The sequence below is a fragment of the Calypte anna genome, chromosome 1 (assembly GCF_003957555.1).
Source record: "Calypte anna isolate BGI_N300 chromosome 1, bCalAnn1_v1.p, whole genome shotgun sequence".
Lineage (NCBI taxonomy): Eukaryota > Metazoa > Chordata > Aves > Apodiformes > Trochilidae > Calypte > Calypte anna.
This window is the reverse complement of record NC_044244.1, coordinates 195,246,407-195,268,639: the sequence shown is the minus strand read 5'-3', so window position 1 is coordinate 195,268,639 and position 22,233 is coordinate 195,246,407. Positions and strand designations below refer to the sequence as shown.

The 22,233-nt window shown below is 43.7% G+C and overlaps 1 protein-coding gene across 2 annotated transcripts; it reads right to left on the bottom strand.

Annotated features, from left to right (window-relative positions):
- Positions 1-6,541: 6,541 nt before the first annotated feature.
- On the bottom strand, positions 6,542-22,006 carry LRRC32 (leucine rich repeat containing 32). Of its 2 annotated transcripts, none has more exons than XM_030461517.1 (3): positions 21,933-22,006; positions 13,494-13,584; positions 6,542-8,482 (listed from the first exon to the last, which is right to left on the bottom strand). In XM_030461517.1, exons 2-3 carry the CDS (start codon positions 13,578-13,580, stop codon positions 6,542-6,544), a joined length of 2,028 nt encoding a protein of 675 aa, XP_030317377.1. In that variant the 5' UTR covers positions 13,581-13,584; positions 21,933-22,006. The 2 variants fall into 2 exon arrangements, with proteins under 2 accessions (XP_030317377.1, XP_008493414.1); XM_008495192.2 differs by lacking the exon at positions 21,933-22,006 and adding an exon at positions 17,210-17,558.
- Between the last annotated feature and the right edge of the window lie 227 nt (positions 22,007-22,233).

The window sequence follows — 22,233 nt, the reverse complement described above, 5'->3', positions numbered from 1 at the left end:
TTGACTCCTGTCTCCACTCCATTTTCTAGGAAAGACAGACAAAGCAGAGAGGAACCTCTTCTATTTTCACCTTTCAGAATGTTTCTTCTCAAAGGGACATTTTTTGATGTCACCTTTCCTGTTTGGTGTTGGAAAATTCACTCACCCTCCTGGAGTCAATCGTAGCATCAAAATAACCTCTGAGGTCTTACAGGATCACAGAATCATCATGGTTGTAAAGTACCTTCAAAATCATTGAGCATGCACCAGGAAAATGCCTGTCTTCCATTCAGTGACCTCTAGAAAGGGACAGGTGAAGGAAACCTGTGAAACTCACTTGATTTTGCCATGAAGCAAATCAGCCATGATTGACAGTGTGGGAGAAATACAGTGTTCCCAGTGTTGCTCCCTTTTATATCTGCCAAAATTTTCTTCAAGATCATGTTGCATCAGCTTCCAAGTGCCTTTCCTTGCAAGGAGGGGATGCTGCACACCCCACTGGGTCCTCCTCAAAGAGTTTCTCTGTGCTTGCTCAGCCCCTTTTCCCTTCTGTTTCATTTTCAAACCGTTACCCTGGTTACTATAAACATCTGTTTTGTCCCCCCTGGTGAGCTGATGTCCTCCTCTCCTTGAAGGTGTCACATATCCCCAGGCAGATAACACATCACCTGGCCAGGGCTCCCATGTCTGCCCCTGCTCAGCACAGCTCAGCTCTGCCTCTCTGCAGAGATTTTCCCACCCTTCCCTCTTGGATGCTCTCCAGTTTCCACTTCCACTTCTCCATTACCCATCATGAGGAGCTGAATTCTAAAAACTTCTCCTCTACTACATTTCCCTTCTATCTTTCACTTCTTCCATCACCCGTCCTTTCTCCTCCTCTCTTTTTTTCTGTCTCCTAGGATCTCTTCTCACTTTTCCACTACAGGAGACCATAGAATCATACAGGGGTTTGGGTTGGAAGGGACCTTAAAGAGGATTTATTTCCAATCCCCCTGCCATAGGCAGGGCCACTTCCCACTAGACCAGGTTGCTCCAAGCCCCATCCAAGCCTGGGCTGAGACACTTCCAGGGATGGGGCAGCCACAGCTTCCTTGGGCAACCTGGGACAGGGTCCCACCATCCTCATAGTGAAGAATTTCTTCTTAATGTCTAACAAAAATCTCCTCTCTCCCAATTTAAATCCATTGCCCTTCATTCCCTCATTCCATGACCTTATAAAAAGTCCCTCCCCAGCTTTCCTGTAGCCCCTTCACACACTGGAAGATGCTCCAAGGTCTCCCTGGAGCCTTCTTTTCTCCAGATAGAACAACTCCAACTTTCTCAGCCTGGCTCCAGAGCAGAGCTTCTCCATCTCTCTGATCATCTTCATGGTCTCCTTTGGACTCATTGCACAGTTCCAAGGACCCCAGAACTGGACCCAGCACTGCAGATGGGGTCTCCTGAGAATCCCTTCCCTTGCACTTGGCCTTGTTGAACTTATGCAGTTTGCCTGGGCTGAGCTCTCAAGCAGACCGAAGGTCAGAGGAGGTACTGGTGGGCAGCTTTGCTGTATTTCAGCCCTTCAGATATTCAACACAGCTCTGACAGAGAAGGAAACTCTCATTAGAAAGAGGTAAGTGAAAGAACTGCATCTACATCTGGATAATTTGTTGTGGGTTGTTTTTTTTTTTTGTTTAGTTTTTTAGGGTTTTTTTCTAGGGCTTGTATATGACGTACTACAAAGCCTTGGTTTTGAGAGGAGATGGACCCAGTTTTGTGGCAAATCAGACTTGTTTCAGGATTGGTGAGACACAGGCTGAAAATTTTATTCATCTGAAAGACGTTGTTAATCGAGTTTGAAAATCCTGACCAAACTGGTCCACATGGACAGGCATGAAATAGGAACCTACAGTCACCAGCACCATGGGCTGGTTGCTATTACAGCAGATCATTTAGTACAGCCTGTTGTAATTTAGGTAAAAAAAAACTAATCCTGAAGTCATGTGTTTCTTACACAAGCTTGTGTGTCGCTGCCTTTGCACGTGTGTGCACATGGGGTAGTTTTTGGAAAATAATAGATATAGCCAAAGGATTCCCAGCCATGCAAGGTAAGGCATATTTTTCTCTCATGGGGAGTTACAAGGGACTCAGGATGTGGGTTTTATTTGTTTCTGCCCAGAGGGTACTGGGTTTCTTCAAGACAATACTGAATGGCACAAGGAATAAATAGGAATAGGAAAGAAATGCTCTGGGCTCCAAAAACATTAGAAAGTACTTACGGGGTTTGATACTAATTCACCTTGGTTAGTTCAGGGCTGAGCAAGGTCCCTGCAAAGAGGTCTGTGGTCAAAAGCTCTGGTACTCTGCTCAGGTTTTGTTTTGACTTGGTTGTGCAGGAAAAGCCAAAAAAGCCAATGCCTTTGGAAACAAAGAGTTGACTTTCCAGGGATGGCCAACGTGAGTCATGGCTTGCTGAACTTCTTGGGACTCTCTCTGGGAGGGTTTCTTGTGCTTCCAGTATTGAAATCTACCCCTGTATTAAAATCTGCCCCTGTACTCAGCTCTGGTGAGGCCACACCTCGAGTACTGTGTCCAGTTCTGGGCCCCTCAGTTCAGGAAGGATATCGAGGTTCTGGAGCAGGTCCAAAGGAGGCAACTGGGCTGGGGAAGGGACTCGAGCACAGACCCTGTGAGGAGAGGCTGAGGGAGCTGGGGCTGTTCAGCCTAAAGAAGAGGAGACTCAGGGGAGACCTCATCGCTCTCTCCAACTCCCTGAAAGGAGGTTGGAGCCAGGGGGGGGTTGGGCTCTTTTGCCAAATGACTTTCAACAAGACAAGAGGCCATGGTCTCAAGTTGTGCCAGGGGAGGTTTAGGTTGGATATTAGAAAGAATTTCTTTCTGGAGAGGGTGATCAGGCATTGGAATGGGCTGCCCAGGGAAGGGGTGGATTCTCCGTGTCTGGAGCTATTTCCAAAGAGCCTGGATGTGGCACTCAGTGCCATGGTCTAGCAACCAAGGTTGGCCTTGATGATCTCTGAGGTCCCTTCCAACCCACCCAATTCTATGATTTTATGATTCTACCTGGGCCCACTGCAGAGGACAGTTTCTGGGAACAAATCACAGCAACCTGGGGTAGGAAATGTTTTAAGGGGACCTATTGCGTCGCCTCATGCAAATAGATGCAGAGGGGAAGCTGCTTCTTGCATGCAATAATAATAAAATAAAAAAAAATCAAAACCCAACCCAAAACAAGCAGGTTACACTGGCTGAATAAATCCCATATGTCCTACTGTACCACTCAGTCCCAGAAGGATATTCCCTGGCTTAGCTGGATGAGCTTTCTTTGCATCAGCAGAGGCTGCTGCAGAAGCTTTGTGAAGGAACTGTGAACAAGGGTGTAAATTTAGGTTACAAAATCATAGTAAAACCAGCCTGTATCATACCAGCCCCTTAGGATGATGAGACAAACTGGCAGAAAGATGTGTGATGTGTGACTAATGGCTAGATTTGATGCTGGGTCAGGTATTTTGCCATTTTGGCTTCTTGCAGGCAAAGAAGCAGCCAAGGGAGGCAAGAGTTAGGGCTGTCAACTGTGTACCTCTATTTTAAAGAATAATAAGACACAGAGCTCCCTTTTCTCCCCTTTCCCCTGTCATTTCTTTTTTGCTCATATTTTCTTTCCCTTATGCTCCCCATCTCCTTTGAAATGACAGAACTGGCTGGAGCTGGCTCATGTCATATCTTGGTTGCTTATGCTGCTAACAGAGAAATCCAAATGAGCCATGCTAAGGCTGATTCCTTGAGAAAGCTGTTTCTGCTCCCAGGGAAGTCAATGGAAGCCTAATTAGTCCCAGATGTTTAGAAATAACAAGCACTTCCTTTCGGTAGAGCCAAACAAAAGAAGTGTTAAAACTGTTAATTAAATGGATTTGGCTCTGTCATCAGGTTATTAACTAATTCCAGCCAGAGCAGCCAAGCTAGAGCTGGCTCTCAGAAGGAGATTTAATCTTGCTGTGCTCCACACAAAAGGCATGAACACAGCGTGTGGTTAAATAGCTGGAGTCTGGGCACACAGCTCAGCTTGCTTTCACACCAAGGAAAAAACTCACAGACTTCAGCATCAGGCTCCCAAGTAACCCCTGGGCTTGCTGTTTGTGCTAAATTTCTCCTGCAAATATAAGAACTTCAGCCAATGGGAGCAGGTCCAAAGGAGTTGTCCAAAGGAGGGCAACCAGGCTGGTGAAGGCACTCGAGCACAGATCCTATGAGGAGAGGCTGAGAGAGCTGGGGCTGTTCAGCCTGGAGAAGAGGAGGCTCAGGGGAGACCTCATCACTCTCTGCAACTCCCTGAAAGGAGATTGGAGCCAGGGGGGGGTTGGTCTCTTTTGCCAGACGACTTTCAGCAAGACAAGAGGGCATGGTCTTAATGTTGTGCCAGGGGAAATTTAGGTTAGATATTAGAAAGAATTTCTTTACGGAGAGAGTGATCAGCCATTGGAATGGGCTGCCCAGGGAAGGGGTGGATTCTCCGTGTCTGGAGCTATTTCCAAAGAGCCTGGATGTGGCACTCAGTGCCATGGACTGGGAACCGCAACGGTGGTTCAAGGGTTGGACTCGATGATCTCTGAGGTCCCTTCCAACCCAGCCAGTTCTGTGATTCTATGATTCAATGTGTTGGCTTTTGGAGGTGTCAGGTTGGGCTGTTGCTGCTGGTTTGGGCCAATGCTTCTTTACATCTTCACTTGATCTTGTTCTCCAAGATGTGGAGCTGCTTCAGGAGCAGAAGGGAAAGGTCTAAGGTGGAGTCTGAACACCACAGAAAAATAGGAAGACATAGCTTTGCATCTGTGAAGCATTCCAAGCTGGTGCTTTAATATATTCACAACCCTGTGCTTTTTACAAAAGTCGAAGGTGTTTTTATTGTACAAAATTCCACAACAAAAACTACCAGCCAGTTTCTTACATAACTGCTTTAAAAATAGAATTAAACACTTTTTTTTTATTTTTCTTTTTTGTAGTGTGTTAATTTTGACATTCACTAGCTGGAAGAAACAGAAACAGAGCAGCAATTTGAGTTATTTACCTGGGCAGGTTTTGGTTTGATTGCTGTTTCTCTGACATGCCTTAATGTACAATTCCTGGCATTAACAGAAAACCTGATATAGCTCATTTTAAAGCCATTGAACCACGTTGGCAGGTCAGGCTCCCACTGTTGGTGGACTTCACTCCAAAAGAGTGAAAATGCTGTCAAAGTATAGGACATAACTTATGTCAGTGCCAGTTGGCCATGTTAAGCCCATCACTCAATGAGAATCTTGCAGCCAGTCCTCTAGATCCTAATATATTTTTTGGAGGGGAGAGAGTGAACATCTGATCTGAATAGTGGCCCAGGACTAGGTTCCCTGTGTATTGTTTCACACCAGTATCTTTAAAACACTTTTTTCCTGTCTAGCCTTCAGTGACCTTTAAAAAGTGACCAGTTGCAGTGAGTTCCCAACAGTTTCCCTTAGAAACATCAACATTTCAGTCCAATGGTAGCTGGTTGAAATTCATTCTCCAAGGTTTTTCTTTTAGAAAGCCTTCACCTCAGAGAAGAATTTCTTCACATTAAACCCAGTTAAATATGTATTGCACGTGAGGAGCAAATCTCTCCTCTTTGAGTTGAACTGTGGACCTGTGGCCTTCTGAGAGCTGGGGGTAACACAGTGCAGCTGTTTCATGCCTGAGATTTTTCTCACATCCCTTGTGGGTATTAAATGCCAAGAAAAATTAACTTCATCTACCCCTCATGTCTTTCTCCAGTGGCTGGAACAAAATATTAAAAAGAAAGGGAGGTATCCAAAGAGGTTCCTACCACCAAGGTCTTTGGTTCTCATGGATTTTCTTGATGGCAGCATGAGCACAACCAACATGAGCTGTGATTTCAGTTTTTAGCTAAGATCTCCTTCTTTTGGAACTTTTGGGAGATTTACAATCAACTTGTCTTGAAAGAGCATTTATTGGTCTCCCCTGGAATTGGCTACTATGCTTTAAGGTTAAAATGGGTTAGGAATTATTTCTAATTATTTCTGTTATTTCTAACCAGGCAGGGAAAAGCAAAACCAGCTCAAAGCAAAATACCTCACGGAGGTACAGAACTTTAAGAAGGGCTTTCCTACTCAGTTGATGTCATTACTGACTGCCATAAAACCATAATTCAGTTACAATCCTCATTTTGCATGACGTATCTCTAAGATTAGTGAAAAGTCTCAGGCTCTTGGAGGGCTTTTCTTTTTTTTTTTTTTTTTCATGGGGTGGATCTGGTTTAAATTACACATCCTCAAAACAACAGCAGGGCTTTACAGAAGCCTCTTCTACCACTGTTTAAACTTTTTTTCAGAAGATCTGCTTGTGAATAAAGCAAGTGCAAAACATGGGAAATTATCCCTGCAACCCAGAGCACTGGAAGTGGTGCAATTCAGGGGGACTTCAAAACCATCTTCAAGTCCACAGTTAAAAATCAAAGATGAGAATTTTACCCTTCATTTCTACACACTGGCAGTGTAGCACCTGATTTCTTCAGTTTTCAAGGCATTTTGTGTTCCTATGCTTTAAACTGATGGCTGAAGTTTTGCCTGCGGAAGCAAAAAAATGAACCCACACCGATGATGATCACAGATAAAACCAACACAAATGTTAATATAATAAGGAAGTTGATTTTCTTCAGATCCTCTTTTTCACAGTCTTCTGGTCTAATGTTCCCAATGTGCATCTCCTCCTGATACCCAAAATTCTGAGTGTTCTGGCATGTTAAGTGCTCCACGTTAGGGATCTGGACATTTTTGTTCTGGATCATTGATGACAGCCAGATGTTTCCACAGCAGTCAAGTGGGTTCCCAGTGAGATACAAGTTTTTAAGGGAATTTTCTAGTGCTAAAATATTGCTGTTCTGTAATGTACTAAACCTATTGTTCCTTAGGTCCAGAACTTCCAGTGGGGAATCACTACCCCACTTGGGCAGCCAGTTCAGCTGATTTTCCGAGAGGTTTAAATGTTTAAGGTGACTAAAACAAGGCAAGTCAATATTTAAATCTACCAGGCTATTGCCATGTAAATACAAATATTCCAGAGACTTTTCCAGTCCTGATAATGCTTTCACTTCTATTTGCAACCCAGGGTTCATGGAGAGATCCAAGACAACCAGGGAAGTCTTGTAGAAAGTGTATGCTGGTAGGAGGGTCAGCATGTTGTCTGCCAGGTCCAAGTACTGAAGAGCAGGAGAATCCACAAAAGACACACAACCACTTTCCTCTCCAGCAAGTCTTTGCTTGGCTAATCCTGAGTACATACTGCAAAGGCTGATGTTATTGCTCTGTAGATGAAGCAACCTGAGGGTAGGAAGGCTGGAGAAGATATCAAATGGCAGGGTCTGAAGGTGGTTGTTTTGAATATGGAGCTCCTTCAAATTTGACAACGTGCCAGCATCCAGAAGAAGGCTCTGCAAAGCATTGGAGCTCAAGTCGAGGACAGTTAAGGAGATCAGTGAACTGTCATAAGACACTGAAAATGCCTGAAGACAGTTTTTACTGAGATTAAGGGTGTGAAGGGACAACATGGATTCAAAGAACTCGTCTGGAATGGATTTGATTTCATTATAACTTAAGTCTAAATACATAAGATGGGATAAATAAAGAGAACTTTTGTTTCTAGTTTGCTTCTGGTCAAGAAGATGGAAAGGAGAATCCAGCCATTCGTTTTCCATGTAGTCCATTTTATTATGAGGGGATTCAGCAGTGAGCTGGATTAGATTCTTTGACAGATTTAGAGTTACCAGTTTATTTACCTGGGGGAAGACTGGGAAGTGAAGTAGTTTGTTTTCACTCAGATCCAAACATCTTAAGCTATATTCATCCTCTGACTTTGCAGTGTGGAAAGACTCAATGCTATTCCTGCTAAGGTCAAGTATCTCCAGCTGCCTGAGGTTGAAATCAGAGATGCAAGTAATCGAATTCATGGAGAGGTTGAGTTTGGAAAGGTTCACTAGAGTCTCAAAAGCACCTTCTTCTATTTCCATGATGATATTACTCTGAAGATCTATCTCCACAAGACTGGGAGATCCCTGAAACATCTGGTGTGATATCATTATAATACTGTTGTCTGCCAAGGAAAGATACCGTAGGGATGGAGCTTGTTTAATGAAATACTCAGCCATCCCATTGTACAGACTGTTGTGGGACAAGTCCAGTATTTCCACCTTGGGTAGAAGTCCAAGCCCCTCTGTCCCATTCTGAGCAAGTTCATATAAGTGATTATTGGCTAAATTTATTTCCAGCAACCTCGTCATGTGTGCAAAGACTCCAGGAGCGATGAAGCTGATCTGGTTAGAACTTAAATCCAGGCACTGGAGGGAAGTGTAAAATGATAATGGCATTTCAGGGATGCTTTGTATCACATTGCCAGACAGATCTAATTTGTTTACGTTCGGATGGAGCTCACGAGGGATTTGGTGAAGGTCTTTGTTGTGGCAAAATGCCTGAGAACTTTCCTGCCCAAAAAAAAAAAAAAAAAGAGAGAAAAGAAGTTGTCACATGACAAGATGAAAAACATCTTTGCATGAAATGTAAAGAAAATAACATTCAGCATCCAGGCAGATCATTCTGATAAAACACTGACCACTCTTTTTTATCTAAATATTCAGGCAACAAGGACAAGAGTCCTCATGCTTTACAGTTAACAGCACTCATTTAATTTTAAAGACATTTATGGCTTGAAGTAGTACAATCATAGAGTTATAGAACGGTTTGGGCTGGAAAAGACATTAAAGCTCATCTAGTTCCAACCCCCCTGCCATGCTCAGGGTCACCAGGTTACTCCCAGCCTCATCCAACCTGACCTTCAACACTTCCAGGGATGGGGCAGCCACAGCTTCTCTGGGCATCCTGGGCCAACCCAGGTGCTGTCTCACCAAGATGATAGGAAAGGATTTCTTCCTAAGATCTCAGCTAAATCTGGAGCTGTATCTGCATGTGATGCCTACTAAATGTCCTTTTTGCACCTTTCTCTCAGACTAATGTTACCATTCTTCAGTGAAGAAGTTTTGCTCTTTTCACTGCAACCAGGCACTGTTTCCTCACATTTTTTCTGCTGTTTAATTTTCTCAGCTTGGTCACTGAATTAGATTCTGCAAACTCTACTTGCAATAGGAAGCAGTTCTTGAAAGAGCTCCAGTCTGTTGATGGCATATGTCCCAAAGCAAGGATATGGAGGGAGGTATAAGGACCCTATGGCACAAAATCCACCTCTCTCCTTAGTCATATATATATTTGATCTATATATTATATTAAGCTATGGCTTAATTAAGCAATACATCTTTAACCAAATGGGTTTTCAACTGCTGAAGCACTTCTGATTTAAACCTCCAAACTCCTCCTGCTCTTCCCATCTGTATTTATCCTTCTCTTAAGACAATTCCCTTCATCTTTGCCTCCTGCCCATACAAGACACCAATGATACAACATGGAAAAGAAAAATCACGTAAATCCAGCTTTTAAGAGGAAAAAAGCAGTGAGGTCTAGCGTGGGTCATGCCTTTTCAGTCAGTTATCAGCAGCAGGGTAGAGAAAAAAAAAGAAGTGTCAAAGTCAAATTAATCTTCTAGCTGCATTTCTAGGATTGGGTCTGTGTCCAGAGCAAAATTTGGAGCTCTTGTTTGTAAGGAACATTGGAAACATGAGCATGATCACCTCTGCATAAATGTCAAGCTGTTGTTTTTGTTCTTAAAGAGAATATACAGCAAGGGGAGGAAGTGGAACGTGAAAGGCTTAGGCAACGTTTAATTAACTGGAGGAAAACTCTTGTTATGAATGTATCTGGGTGACTGGGTCATTTAGTGTTTATAGAGAGATCAGAAAAACAAAAAGAAAAAAAATATGTTGAACCCTAACTTCTGGGGAGAAGCAGAATCCAGATTCCATGACGCAAAGCTTTTCAGACATTAAAGAAACATTAAAAGTAAAAAGCATAAAAAAATTAGTGTTTCATGTGAGCCTTAAGGTGAATGAAGTGATGAGTCTGTTTAGGAGAAGTGGGGCAATAGTCAGCGTTTTGTGAATCTCTTTTGCATCTTGTGAGTTTTGGAGACAGCACAAAAATGTGCCAGAGAAGTCCAAGTGCTCATCCAAACTCCATCTAAACACAGACTGCTCTGCAGTCCTTCCCAAGAGACTTCTTTTCCAAAGATCCCAAGTAAATGGTTTATTAAAGCCTGAATCCCCTATTTTATTTCCCCCCTCGAAATCACAGCCATACATTAAAAACAAAAAAACAAAACAAAAAAAAAAGGAAATTTGGAATTTGGCATTTTCTAGCTTCTTCTTGACATTATTTCTTTCCTGTGAAGCCACTGTGGAGTTGCTTATTTTGAGCTAAAATGTGCACAGAGCTGGGCTTAGGTTTGACACTCAGAAGTGGAGCAGGGAGTCTCTTCATTTTATGGAAGAAGGAGAAGCCAGAAAGATGCAAAAAATCCAAAGTGAAAAAGCAGCAGCAGCCTCTTTGCAGCCTGAGGCAGATGCCAGCTTTCTTCCCACACTTGGAGCCAGATCTCAAAAAGTGCTGAGCACCCTCAGCTCCTTCTGGGCATGGCAGCAAAGTTCTGATCCAGCTCCCATTGGCACCAGTCAGCTGGTTTTCACTGAAACCAGTGCAGGAGAGGTCAGCCCCAGTTCACCGTGTATCCTGCAGGATTGGACCTTTAATCTACACCCAGTGAACACTCCCAATGTTTAAAGGGACTGATAAAATCTATGCCTCCCACTGTCTGCCATTTGTTCCTATAACATTTTCTCTCCCATATGTTTTTTTTTTTTAAACATTCCTTTTCACTGACATATTTTCATCTTCTCTGAATATCTTATCTAGTCTGTTCTGCACCATCTTTTCTCCCCCAAGGCTCAAACTACATGAATTTCATTCTCATCAGTGCTAGAAGAAGAGATGAAGCATGTCTCAGTAGGACAGAGCCAACAGCATCTGTTTGTGTCTATCTCCCCTCCTCCCACCCCACTGGGTTGGTAGCCTAAGGCTGGAAAACAGGGTTTTTTTGCCAGTCTCATGTTCCAGCTTCATCATCTCTGCCAATATTGCCACTTCTTTGCTTGAAGTCCATTGACAAGAAGTACTGCAGGGTGAGGAGCTTTTGGTCATTTTGTTGTCTGGTCTCATTCAGGTGTTGGGGAAAAAGTGATCCAACAGATCTTAAATTGAGAATCATTTGGATTCTGACTCCAGTTCATCACTGGGTAGAAGCTGTCACCCACCTTAGTAAGAACCCTAGAAACAGAGATCCAAGCCTCTTCTTGTGTCCTGTATCAGCTCAAAAGTATTTGACCTAAAGAATTTGGGCTGGAGCCACTTGGTGCTGACTTGTGCTTGCACAATGCCCATGACTGTTCTCTGGAAGTCCAGGAGGAGGCTCAGATACACACCAAAATCTGAGCAGTTTTCCCAAATACCACGTATCAGCTGACCTCTGATAACCAGATTTTAATGTGTTTTGCATGACCTCCCTGCAAGGTAAGGTATAATTTGCTAAAAACCCTTCCCATCTATGTCTGGAAGCTCTTCCTTTCCCAATTAACATGAGTTAGCAGAAGCAGCATCTGTCTTTGGGAAGTAAAAGATAAACCAATGGAAATCCCTCTCCTTGGTTATCAATATGAGGTGAGAAGGACCTCCTGATATTCAAGGTGTGCTTTGCTGTCCCTCAAAGGGGCAGATACTCAGAAATCTGCATAATCAATGCAGCTTAGTCCTGTGTCAGAGCTCCTGTAGGGACTGTTCACTTCCTAAACCTCTTCCCAAGGCTTTGATTCAATGACAGGAACACCAGTGGTGAGTCAGAGAGGGGCACAGCTTTCTGACTCATGGCTCTTCCACGAGATCTGGAATGAAAGTTTCTATTTCTGAGCCTTTACTATTTCAGAGGTGAATTCCAAGGGAATTTGGAAGGGACCTCAGAGATCATCTACTCCAACTTCTTATCCAGACATGGTTGCTCGTCCAACCTGACCTTGAATACTTCCAGGGAGGGGAAATCCACAGCTCCTCTGGGCAATCTGTGCCAGTATCTCACCACCCTCATACTGAAGAACTTCTTCCTAATATCCAGCCTAAACCTTTTCTCCTTCAGTTTAAAACCATTTCCCTTTGTGCTATTGCTAGAGACCCTTCTGAAAAGTCTGCTGGTGTGAAACAGCAAGGTTGAGATGGAAAATAAGCAGAACTCACCAATTAATCCAGTAGCTCCCTCTTTTTTTAACTGTCTTTGGATTTACACCTTCTTCCCTCCATTGGACCAAATGCCCAGCAAAGGAAGACAACATCAGTGATGCTGAGCAGTTAATTTATACCAGCTGAACCTCCCAGCCTTTGACTGCTGTGTGTTTACTTTTGGGGATGAATTTATCCCAGCCTCATGGCATAGAACCTTGCCTTTTTGGCTTGATGAAAGCAGTTTACACTGGAGTGGTGGAAAGTATCTTGTGTTTATTTCTCAGCCCATCAGGACATGGCCCAGGATAAATCTGCTTGGATTATTTCATGTCTCTCCCAACCTTCACATGACCATGATACATGGGACCCAAGCTGTCATATTTACAGTGGTTTCATCAGTCTTCCCTCTCCAGCCAATGATTTGAGCTACCCAGTCACCTTCCCAAGGTCTTTTTATATATATACAAGGTCTTAATTTCTCTGGAATTCAGGAAGTGCAGCAATACGATAGGGTGGGCAGGAATGGAATGAGTCCCATTAGGGAGATGTGTACAGCTAGCAAATTATTTTTTTTCCCTATTTTGGAAATTCTTGAGGATTTCTGCTGAGCTACTTCAATGTTTAAAAAAAAAAAAAAAGGAAAAAATATAAGTATTTTTAAATGGCCTGCTACCACCAGAAGCACTTGGATAGGGAAAGGGAAAAGTTCAGCTGTGAAGAACATTTATAATATTGTACCAGGTACTTGCAAAAGTTCTAGGAGCAAATTTTGTACTGGAGAGAGAAGTTTTGTCACTTCTTTTACCTCCAGCAGAAGTCAGGTACAAGTTCCCTGGCAGCAATGCTGTATCAGAGCAGAGGAGGTCAGGCTTTGTTATTACAAAAGGGCTGGTAGAGATGAATTTCACAGAAGAGGTTCTATTTTAAGCACAAAACCTCAGGCTTGATACAAAAGACTAGATTTTAGGTCTGAGTTCTTTCACTGTCTCAGCCACAGAATCCTTTTACGGTCTTGGGGAAATCAGGACAAAATTTTTTCAGCCAGTTTCCCCTTAATAAAAAATGGAAATAATGGCACTTTTTTTTTTTTTTTTTTTTTCCCTTTCATGTGCTGTCAGTACAACAAGGACATAGCCCAGGAACAACCTGGAGATCATCCACTCTGTCCTGGCCCTTGGAGAGTGGTTCTCTTTGCAGCCCCAAAGCTATTTGTGCAGTTCTATGACAAAGAGGTCCCAACCTCCTCCAGGATCTCCAGGGACCCCAGCAAGGAGACAGCCTTACCATTTCACAGGCTATCCCTGCTGTGGGCTGATTGTTGGAGGTGCTTCTGTTGACCACTGCCAGGAAGAAGATGATGTAGAGTTTCATGGTTCTGTAGGAATAAGGAATTCTGGTTATACTTCAAGTGTGGCATGACACTCAAGACAGGCAAAAACTGGCACCAGGACATTGTCAAACATGGAGAAAGAGACATGCAGTGCAGTAAGTTAACTCATCTCTGAACCTACAGCACTTATGACCTGCTTATTACCTTTGTATCCTTTTGAGCCTGCTGGGAAAATCACACAGAACCACTGAATCATTCTGGTTGGAAAAGACCTTTAAGATCGTCAAGTCCAATCATAACCTAATTCTACCAACCATTAACTTAACTCTACGAAGTCCAGTGCTTAAACCATGTCCTTAAGCACCACCTCTACACATCATTTAAACACCTTCAAGGATGATGATTGAACCACCTCCCTTGGCAGCCTAATCCAGTATTAAAAACACCAGCAGTGAAGAAGTTTCTTCTAATATCCAATCTACACTCCCCCTGAAACAACTTAAGTCCATTTTCACTTGTCCTGAAATGAGAAATCATAGAATCACAAAACCATAAGATTTATATGAGGACATGAAAGGAGAGTCCAAGGCAGTTCATAGGATGACCCATAGGATCCCATAGGATTTCAGTTTCTACCCAGGCCACCCCATGAATTCCAGATGCTGAAGCTGGGCAGTGCATCTGGCATCATGGAGAAAGAAAACCATTGAAGACCAAGCTACCTTCACTCTTCTCATAAAGGCAGCTGAAGTTCTTTCATCTGGGTTGGAGTTTTGGGGTGCCAAGTTCTGAGCAAAGTGAAGGGGTGCTACTCAGAAACAACAAGCTTGGGGAACAGTTTCCATTTCCATCCACAGCATTTTCCTTTCCTCTCATCCAGAATGTCAAAGAGCTTTTACACACTCATCCAGATTTGTTCATATAAACAGCTGTAAAGAATGGACTCAAACGTTATGTCTAAATATTAGTTTTCCATTTTACACATCCTAGATATGGGCAGGCTCTTAAATACTTCTGAAAGCAGAAGGCTTACCAAGAGGCAGTTATAAAGTGGCATGGGTTTATGTAAAAGAAGGAAGAGCTTAACTGTTTGAAAATCACTCCAGAAAGGAGCACAGAAATAGCTACAAAAGGAGCAAACAGCAGTGTGAGGCTGGACATTGGGCAATGGGGAAAAAATCCAAGAGAAACCAAGGCAGAGCATTTGTCTTTTCAGATGTTTTGTTTCAAGGTGGACACTAATGAGGTCTCTGGCTGTGGTCACCACTGACACAAATTCCAGGGGTCACTTCTTTACAGCAGCCTCTGTTGCAAACAGGCAGGACCTGTCTGTATTTGTATGGCCTCTTGCAGACAGGTCTGAGCTGACACATGCCAGCCCCCACCTGGAAGCCAAGCAGCAGGACTTGAACCACTTAAGTCTTTCCAGGAGCAAACTTGCACCTGGCAAGCTCCAAATGCAGGCCAACCCCATGCACACGTGTCACCAAATCCCAGCATCAAAGCTGGAAACAAAAGAGAGAGGATCATTCCAGTTGGTGAAGATCCCTGTGCTTAGTCCCAGTTTGATGGATGCAGCTGATGGTCACTCTTCCAAGCAACAACTGTAATTGGTCAACAGAGCAATTGATCGACCAGTTGCATTACAAGAACCTGCCCATCTCTCCACTTCCCAACCTGAGAAGAGTTATGAATAAGGAGGAGGCAAACTGGGGTGGTTTAGACCACATCTGCTCCATTTTCTGATTGCACATTCCTCCCAGTTCAGGAAAACTGATGGATTATGACCTGAGACCCCAAGGTGAAGGAGCTTGGATTTTATCTCTGGGACTAAGCAGCAGGATCAGAAATCTGTTCCCCAACTCTAAAAGAAGACAAGGATGATCATTCTCTGGTCCTGCTCTGGCCAGGGGGTTGGACTTGATGATCTCTTGAGGTCCCTTCCAGTCCCTAATCCTGTGATTTTCTGTGATCCCTTTCATAAACATTTACAGCAAAAATTGTCCTCTGGAAGGAGGAATTGTGTTTGGCATCCTCACCTCTCTATCATTCCCCCTCTGTTCCACATTCATCTGGTGACTGGGTGCCTCCTCATAGGAGGAGAAATGAGTTTTATTGCTTGCATGTTAGTTTGCTGTAATTGAGAGAAAAAACTAACATAGAGATGATGACAAGGCTTTCCTCAGAGCCATCAAATGGAAATAGTTTCTCTTGAAATCAAATGAATTAAGCTGAGGGAATCTCCATGGTTATTACCCACAGCAGGGCATCACCCTGATGGACAGCATGCATCCCATGTGCTCTGGTCTCACTGCTAAAAAATTATTTTTTAATAAATGTTCACTTCATTCACTTCATTTATATTTAAATACAAATTTAGAAAAGTTCACTTCATTAAAGATAAACCTGACACAATCCAGGGTCATAACATGCTGTGAAACTTCCTAAATTATAATTTTATAAAGCGACAGAGAAATAGATGTATTTGAACACAAAAAAACCTGATTGATTGGCTTGCTGTGTAAACAGCTCTGTAGTAACCAAGGATGATATCCCTCAAGGTGCTTCCAAGGTGGTTGTTGCACCCTGAAGCACTAGGATGTAGTGGTCTCTTTCAACTTGAGACCCCATGGACTCCATCCAGAGGAGGGTGATCCACTCCTAATGGTACAGCACAACCTCCTTGCTCCTGGAGATTCCCTTTCCCAGGAGGTTTTCAGTCCAGCTGAGGAGCTTTTCCCTGCCTCACTTTTCTCTGGACAACCTTTAGCTCCTCAGCAACACATAGAAGTGACACAGGATTTCATCCTCCTCCTCTTTGCCCTCTGGGCTGTTCTCAGATGCTCACCATCACCACCCTGTCCCAGAGCAGAGCTCAGGGCTCACTGGACCTCCATGGACCTAGTGTCAGAGGGCATCACCACTGTCCCCTTCCTGCTGGCACTGACACTGATATCTCTAAACAGAACCTATGAAAACATCCTGCAAGCAGAGCAGTAGCAGCAGCTTGACCTGAAGGAGCTTTTATTGCTTTCCCAGGAGCAGCTTCATGCTCAGTGCCAGTGCACACCTCAGAGCTGAATTGAGCTCCTAACTCCAATCAGTGCCACATCATGGTGGTTCCAAATTACCCATCCCCCTATAAAATATATAGATAATTTCAGTGAGTAACACCCCCAAGGAGTCTTAAGTGGGTCAAATAATTTAGCATCTAGAAAAAGCAATGGTACCCACACCACGTCAGCATAGCCACTTAAGAGATGGGAGGGCAAAGGCAGAGAAGAGCAGTGATTTGCCCCAAGACACATTTGAAACTGTGAGAGAATCAAGGTTTAAACCAAATGTGCCCAGATCCCACTCCAGAACAATATTTGCCTCCCCCTTTGTTACACTATTAACCCTGAAACCACTTCAAAGTAGTTGCTTGTACCTAAGAACAGCAGCACCTTCCAGATTTCCCCCAAAGGCAATTTTTGTTACTTCTTAGACAATTAACAGAGACATCATCCCATGCCAAAAGAGGCTAAATACAAAAGATTACAAAAAAAAAAAATCCAAACCAACCCACAAACCAAACTCCCCAGAGTCGAATCCTTTTTTCACACAGGACTCTCTGCTGCTAAATCAGAGCCTTTGGGGTTAAAAGGAGTGAATATTATTTCACATTTACCTTGTCTGAAGAGTTTCTTGCCTCCCCAAACGTGGTTTATCATGTCTTTAAAAAGCATATCCAGCCCTTCCAAACCACCTCACTCCTGGGACCGATGAGATTTTTTACTTCAGCTTCACCTTCCCCCATTCCGAGGCTCCGAGAGGCACCCCCGTAACTTCATAACGAAGGCATTTTCAGGCAAAAAAACCTCATTTGGGACAGTGTCTGCTTTAAATTATCTTGCTTCTCTTTCTCCAAACTCCTCTCCGGGCTCTGCCTGGGTCCAAACCACCGCTGTGCTCCGGCTGGAGTCAGCTACTGTGTGACATCCTGAAGCCTTTGCTTGGAGGGGGGGTTGGGAAACAAGGGGGATTTTTGCCAAATAAACTCTCAGGATGGGGCCAGGGGTTTGCTCAGGGGAAGAAGTGACTTCTGGTTGCCAATGCCACTGTTCAGCTGCGTGCGTGGTGCAAATCAGTGTTTACTTTAGGGTTTTGTGTCTGTGAGTTACATTCCCCCAATGAGTTGCAGCCTGTGCCTAAAGCATTCCCTGCATCATTAAGAAAACAGCACTTGAGGACTTAAAGTTTCAAATTCATGCTTGAGATTTATATAAAAAAGCCCAGAATCTGGAAACCTGTCCTGAAAGGAAGAACTCTTTCTCTTGCTGGTGGTCCCACTGATCAGAGATGAGAGGAGTCTGCTGGTGGGACTGGGATTTGGTGACAGCCACAAGGCATCAGTCTTGATGGGTTTTCATGGCACGAGGCAGGAATTAGGGAGAACAAGGGCAGAAGGATGAGCTGCTGGATTTTTGGCACTGAGTACGTAGTGCTGAACCTACCAAACCTGCTGGGAAAAATTCCCCTTGCAGAAGGGGTGCAGAAGATGATTTCAGCTTTTTATTTATTATTTTGTGCTGCCCTCTAGGGCTGGAGCAGCTGGCTAATTGCTGGTTTCCTTGCTTTCTTTTGCTAGTTAAAACTGCTTTTGGAAAACCTGCCTTTATATAGATTTCCCCTTTGTTGTCTCTTAACTTCAGGAGCCTGAACTGTTTCAATGAACTTTTCCCATGGTTGAAATAAAAAAAAAAAGCAAAGAGCTGGGCTCTTAGCACCTCGTTTGCTTTGCAATTAACCCTTAAACATGGACAGGTGAGGCATGAATAGGTGTAATGGACAGAAAAATCCACATTTAGTCCTCAGGACAAAAACCTGATGTGGAGATTGTCTCGACCCTGGAAGAGTTCACCTTGCCTGGGCTATCATCAGATTACTTTTGATCACCTTCTCCCATCACTGTCCCATCATAGTGTCTTGGTCAGAGCTGGCTGCAACTCTTTTATTCACTTGATGCCTTTGTCACACCCCCTAGACACAAGCTCCCCTTTTGCAATCCTCTGGGACGAGCAGGAAAATCAGGACAAAGCTGGGGAACCTCTGTGGTGTCCAGAGATTTAAATGCCTTTTTGGGATGCTCTGGGTGTAGAGTTTGCATCGTCAGCAGTGTGCAATAACACTTGCAACACACAGACAGTTTCACAAAGAAAACCTCAAAAATCTGAGGTCTTCAAGATGAGAAAAATACTTTAAAATTTTTTTTAGAGAGGATATTTTTATTTGATTTGGATATAGAATACACGTTATCATGCTTGTAATGAAGAATAATGAGCATCCTGGATGACTGCAGCTTCCCATTTTTCCACACCTGGATGCCCAGAGCACTGTGGGAAGTCTGGATTTGCAGGGGAAAAAAATAGCAAGGTTTTTGTTGGTTGTGCTTTTTAAAAAGCTCTGCTCCTCAGGCTCTTTTACTGAGTGGCCAAGCAGCTGTGCCAGCTGAACTGTGAAGAAGAACCTGGACAGAAACAAATTCCAAAGCAGGAGGGAAGGGCACGCACTGATTCTGCTGCTCAGGACATTGCTTCATTAAAACCACAGCTTTAGAGGACACCAATCACACTGGGAAGGAAATATCAGCCCTGTCTTTACTATCTTTGCCCTTTCCTAAAGGGGATCTGACAGCAAATATTTTCCAAGACCCTGAAGCATTTGGCTGACTTCCCATTGTCAATATTTTTGTGTTTTGGGCTACCCAGCAGTTTACACCTTGGAGTTTTTTTGGAACATGAGCATCTTATGTGCTTGGTAGACATATCTGCAGAGCAAGGGTTGTCCCCACTGGACAGATGAGGTCACCTCCATCATACATATTGGAGAATCAAACTCTTCTGCCCATCTGCACACAATTTGCAAGGGCTGTCCCTTCCTAGTGATGCCAAAGGCTTTGCATGTGTGACCCTGTGAATTCAGGCCCTCCCTGACTTTCCTGTGGCTCCTCAGCACTTGCTGCCTGCTCAGTGTTTGCCAGCATCAGTTGGATTTCACCCCATGACACCCAAAGACAGGGGGCACTTTGTCCAACCTCTCCTTTCCTTTAAACCCTCTTCCCAACACGGCCCAGAGCATGAAGAAAAAGCAAATCCCAGCCACTGGCTCTCCAGTTTGCTGCAGGTTCCCAAGGGTTTGAGATCAACAAGAACATGGCTTGATGATTATGTGTCTTGAACCTCCAGACCTTTTGGAGTTTGTCCATCCATAACCCTGCTGCTTTCTAAGGCTCTGCTTTTGGGTTGAGTCCTGGGTCAAGCTGCATGAACCAAACTCTCCAGAGAAGCAAACCAAACAAGCTCCTGCCTTAGAAAGTGGATCTGAACTCCAAGGGCAGGAGTGGGACAAGTATTGCTCCCTTTCCACTGGAATAGCTCCCTGGTGATTCATCCCACCAGGGAGTTGGATGCAACATTAATATTAATCCTATTAAAAAAAAAAAAAAAAGAAATAGCCCATGACATCCTCAGCCACAGCCTTTGAGAAAGAGGTACAGGTCCATCTCCTGAGGCCCTGCAGCATCTCCAGGAGCTGCTTCTCCTGGTCCATTTAATTCCTTGCCATCTGCACTGTGCGTGGTCTCTTATGGGTAGATGCAGACTTCTGGCTGTCTGGTGTCAAGTCCACACAACAAAATAAAGACTCCTACATCTCCTTTAAATGTGGATTTTCTCCTGTTCCCTTCCTTCCTTCTCTCTCTCTGTCCTCTGTCCACATGCAGCTCTACCAGGTGTGCAGCCAACAGCATTTCCCCTCCAAAAATTACCCTTTCTAATGAATTAAACACAGAGAGTTTAGATGGTTCTCTTATTTTATTCACCCTTTTTTCTACTCTTTTCTCCAGGAGAGAAAAAAGAAATTAATGTCCAATGCATGAAATCTACCAGCCTAGAGATTTCTGAGAGAGGGGCTGTACAAAGGGACAGCAGTAGATGGGAAAATGAAAACACTTTCATCAATAAAAACTGATGTAAACTGTCATTTGAAGATTAAACTATTTGAACATGTAAAGCTCTGGCCAGAGAACAAAATTTCTGGAGAAACTCAAATTCAGGAACGAAACCAGAACCTTTTCTCACCAGCTTTAATCTGAGTGCAGCAGAAAGAGAGAAAAATTGCCTTTTAATTCAGCAATTTTTCTTTTGCTGACAGTGGAGTCAGTGTTTGAGAAAGAGTGTACTCAATATTTATGATCTAACAGGAGATAAAATGAAGTGAGGAAAAATATTTCTGATAGATTTGACTTGCATGATACCAATACCCCCCCCTTGAATCCATCCATCATTGCATTAGTAAAAGGCCAAGCACTGACACAGCCACTGAGCTGTAACCATCTGCTTCAAAACCAGATGAATGATGGTGAGGTTTTGCCATTGAAAATAGAAGTATTTCAACATTTCAGAAGAGTTAGATGATTTTAAGGTTGAAATAATTACATCTTAGAAAAAAAAACCCAAACAAACCAAACAAACTTCCACTGTTGTGGAAAGCCAGACTGTCTTCTATTTAAAGGAAACATGTTTGTACTTTTTATAAAAAAATAAAACAGAGTTTGGCTTTGGAGAATTATTTGTGACTTTTGGGCAAAGTAGGATTTTCTTAAACTTCCCCACTTCCAACTATTGCCTAAATGTTCATTCCTCATGATATCAGCCCAGATGCAGCAAAGCACTATCAGCAAGTCACCACGCACCCCAAGGTGACATTCAAGCTGTCAGGATCTTAAGAGCAGCAAAATAACCCTGCCACCTCACACCTCCTGCTCCAGCAGGGAGAGTTCAATGACAGCACTGATAGTAAGAGATGAGATAAGCAGCATTTTGCCTGTTCTACCCGGGGTCTGTGGGATTTGCCCAAGGCTATATTAGGATTCAGTCTCCGAGAGCTTCACCAGCGCACAGTGCTGAGCTCTGCAGCACTCCTGGTTCAGAGCACTGTGATGCAGTGACACCATAAATAGACTAAAGTCCTATGAAGAAAGGAAAAAAAACACCAAACAAAACCAAACCATCTCCCCATCTTCTGTTACTGTAAGCAGAGAGAATCCTAGCAAAGCAGGCAGATGAGAACTGGATTGTTCCAAACTAACCGGTGCCTCCTTAACGTAAAGGATCTAACTCGCTGTATGCAAGTCCCCTGATGGATTAAATATACAGCTGTGTGGAGAGAGCCATCTACACAGGGTGTTTAAGCAGTTCCTCAGCCTAGCCATAAACACAGCCTGTTTTATTTATACAGTACCTTCCTCATCTGTGTTATTTTTTAAAGGCTGCAGCTCTAAGTCACTGGAGCCCCCGTCTCAAAGCTCAACTTTCCAGCCGGCTCCCGGCTCCGCACGCGTCTCCACGTACCTGCTCTGGGGCTGGAGGAGGAGGAAGAGGAGGAGGAGGAGGAGGTTTCGCCTCTGCTAGCAGCCTTCTGTCTCCCGGACTCTCCCAGCAGCCTTTCCAGCACAAGCTGAGGAAGAGTTTCCTTGGGGAAGTCGTACCTCTGTTGCATGCCAGCTGACTAAAACTCTGCGAGCTCCGAGAGAAGTTTGAAGTCACAGGGAAAAAAAATGCTCCCCATAGACTGGTCCTTGAATTCATTCCTTCGCAGTCATGAGCTCTTATATATTCCCAGGCTCCCCCGAGCACGTGAATACATACCTCT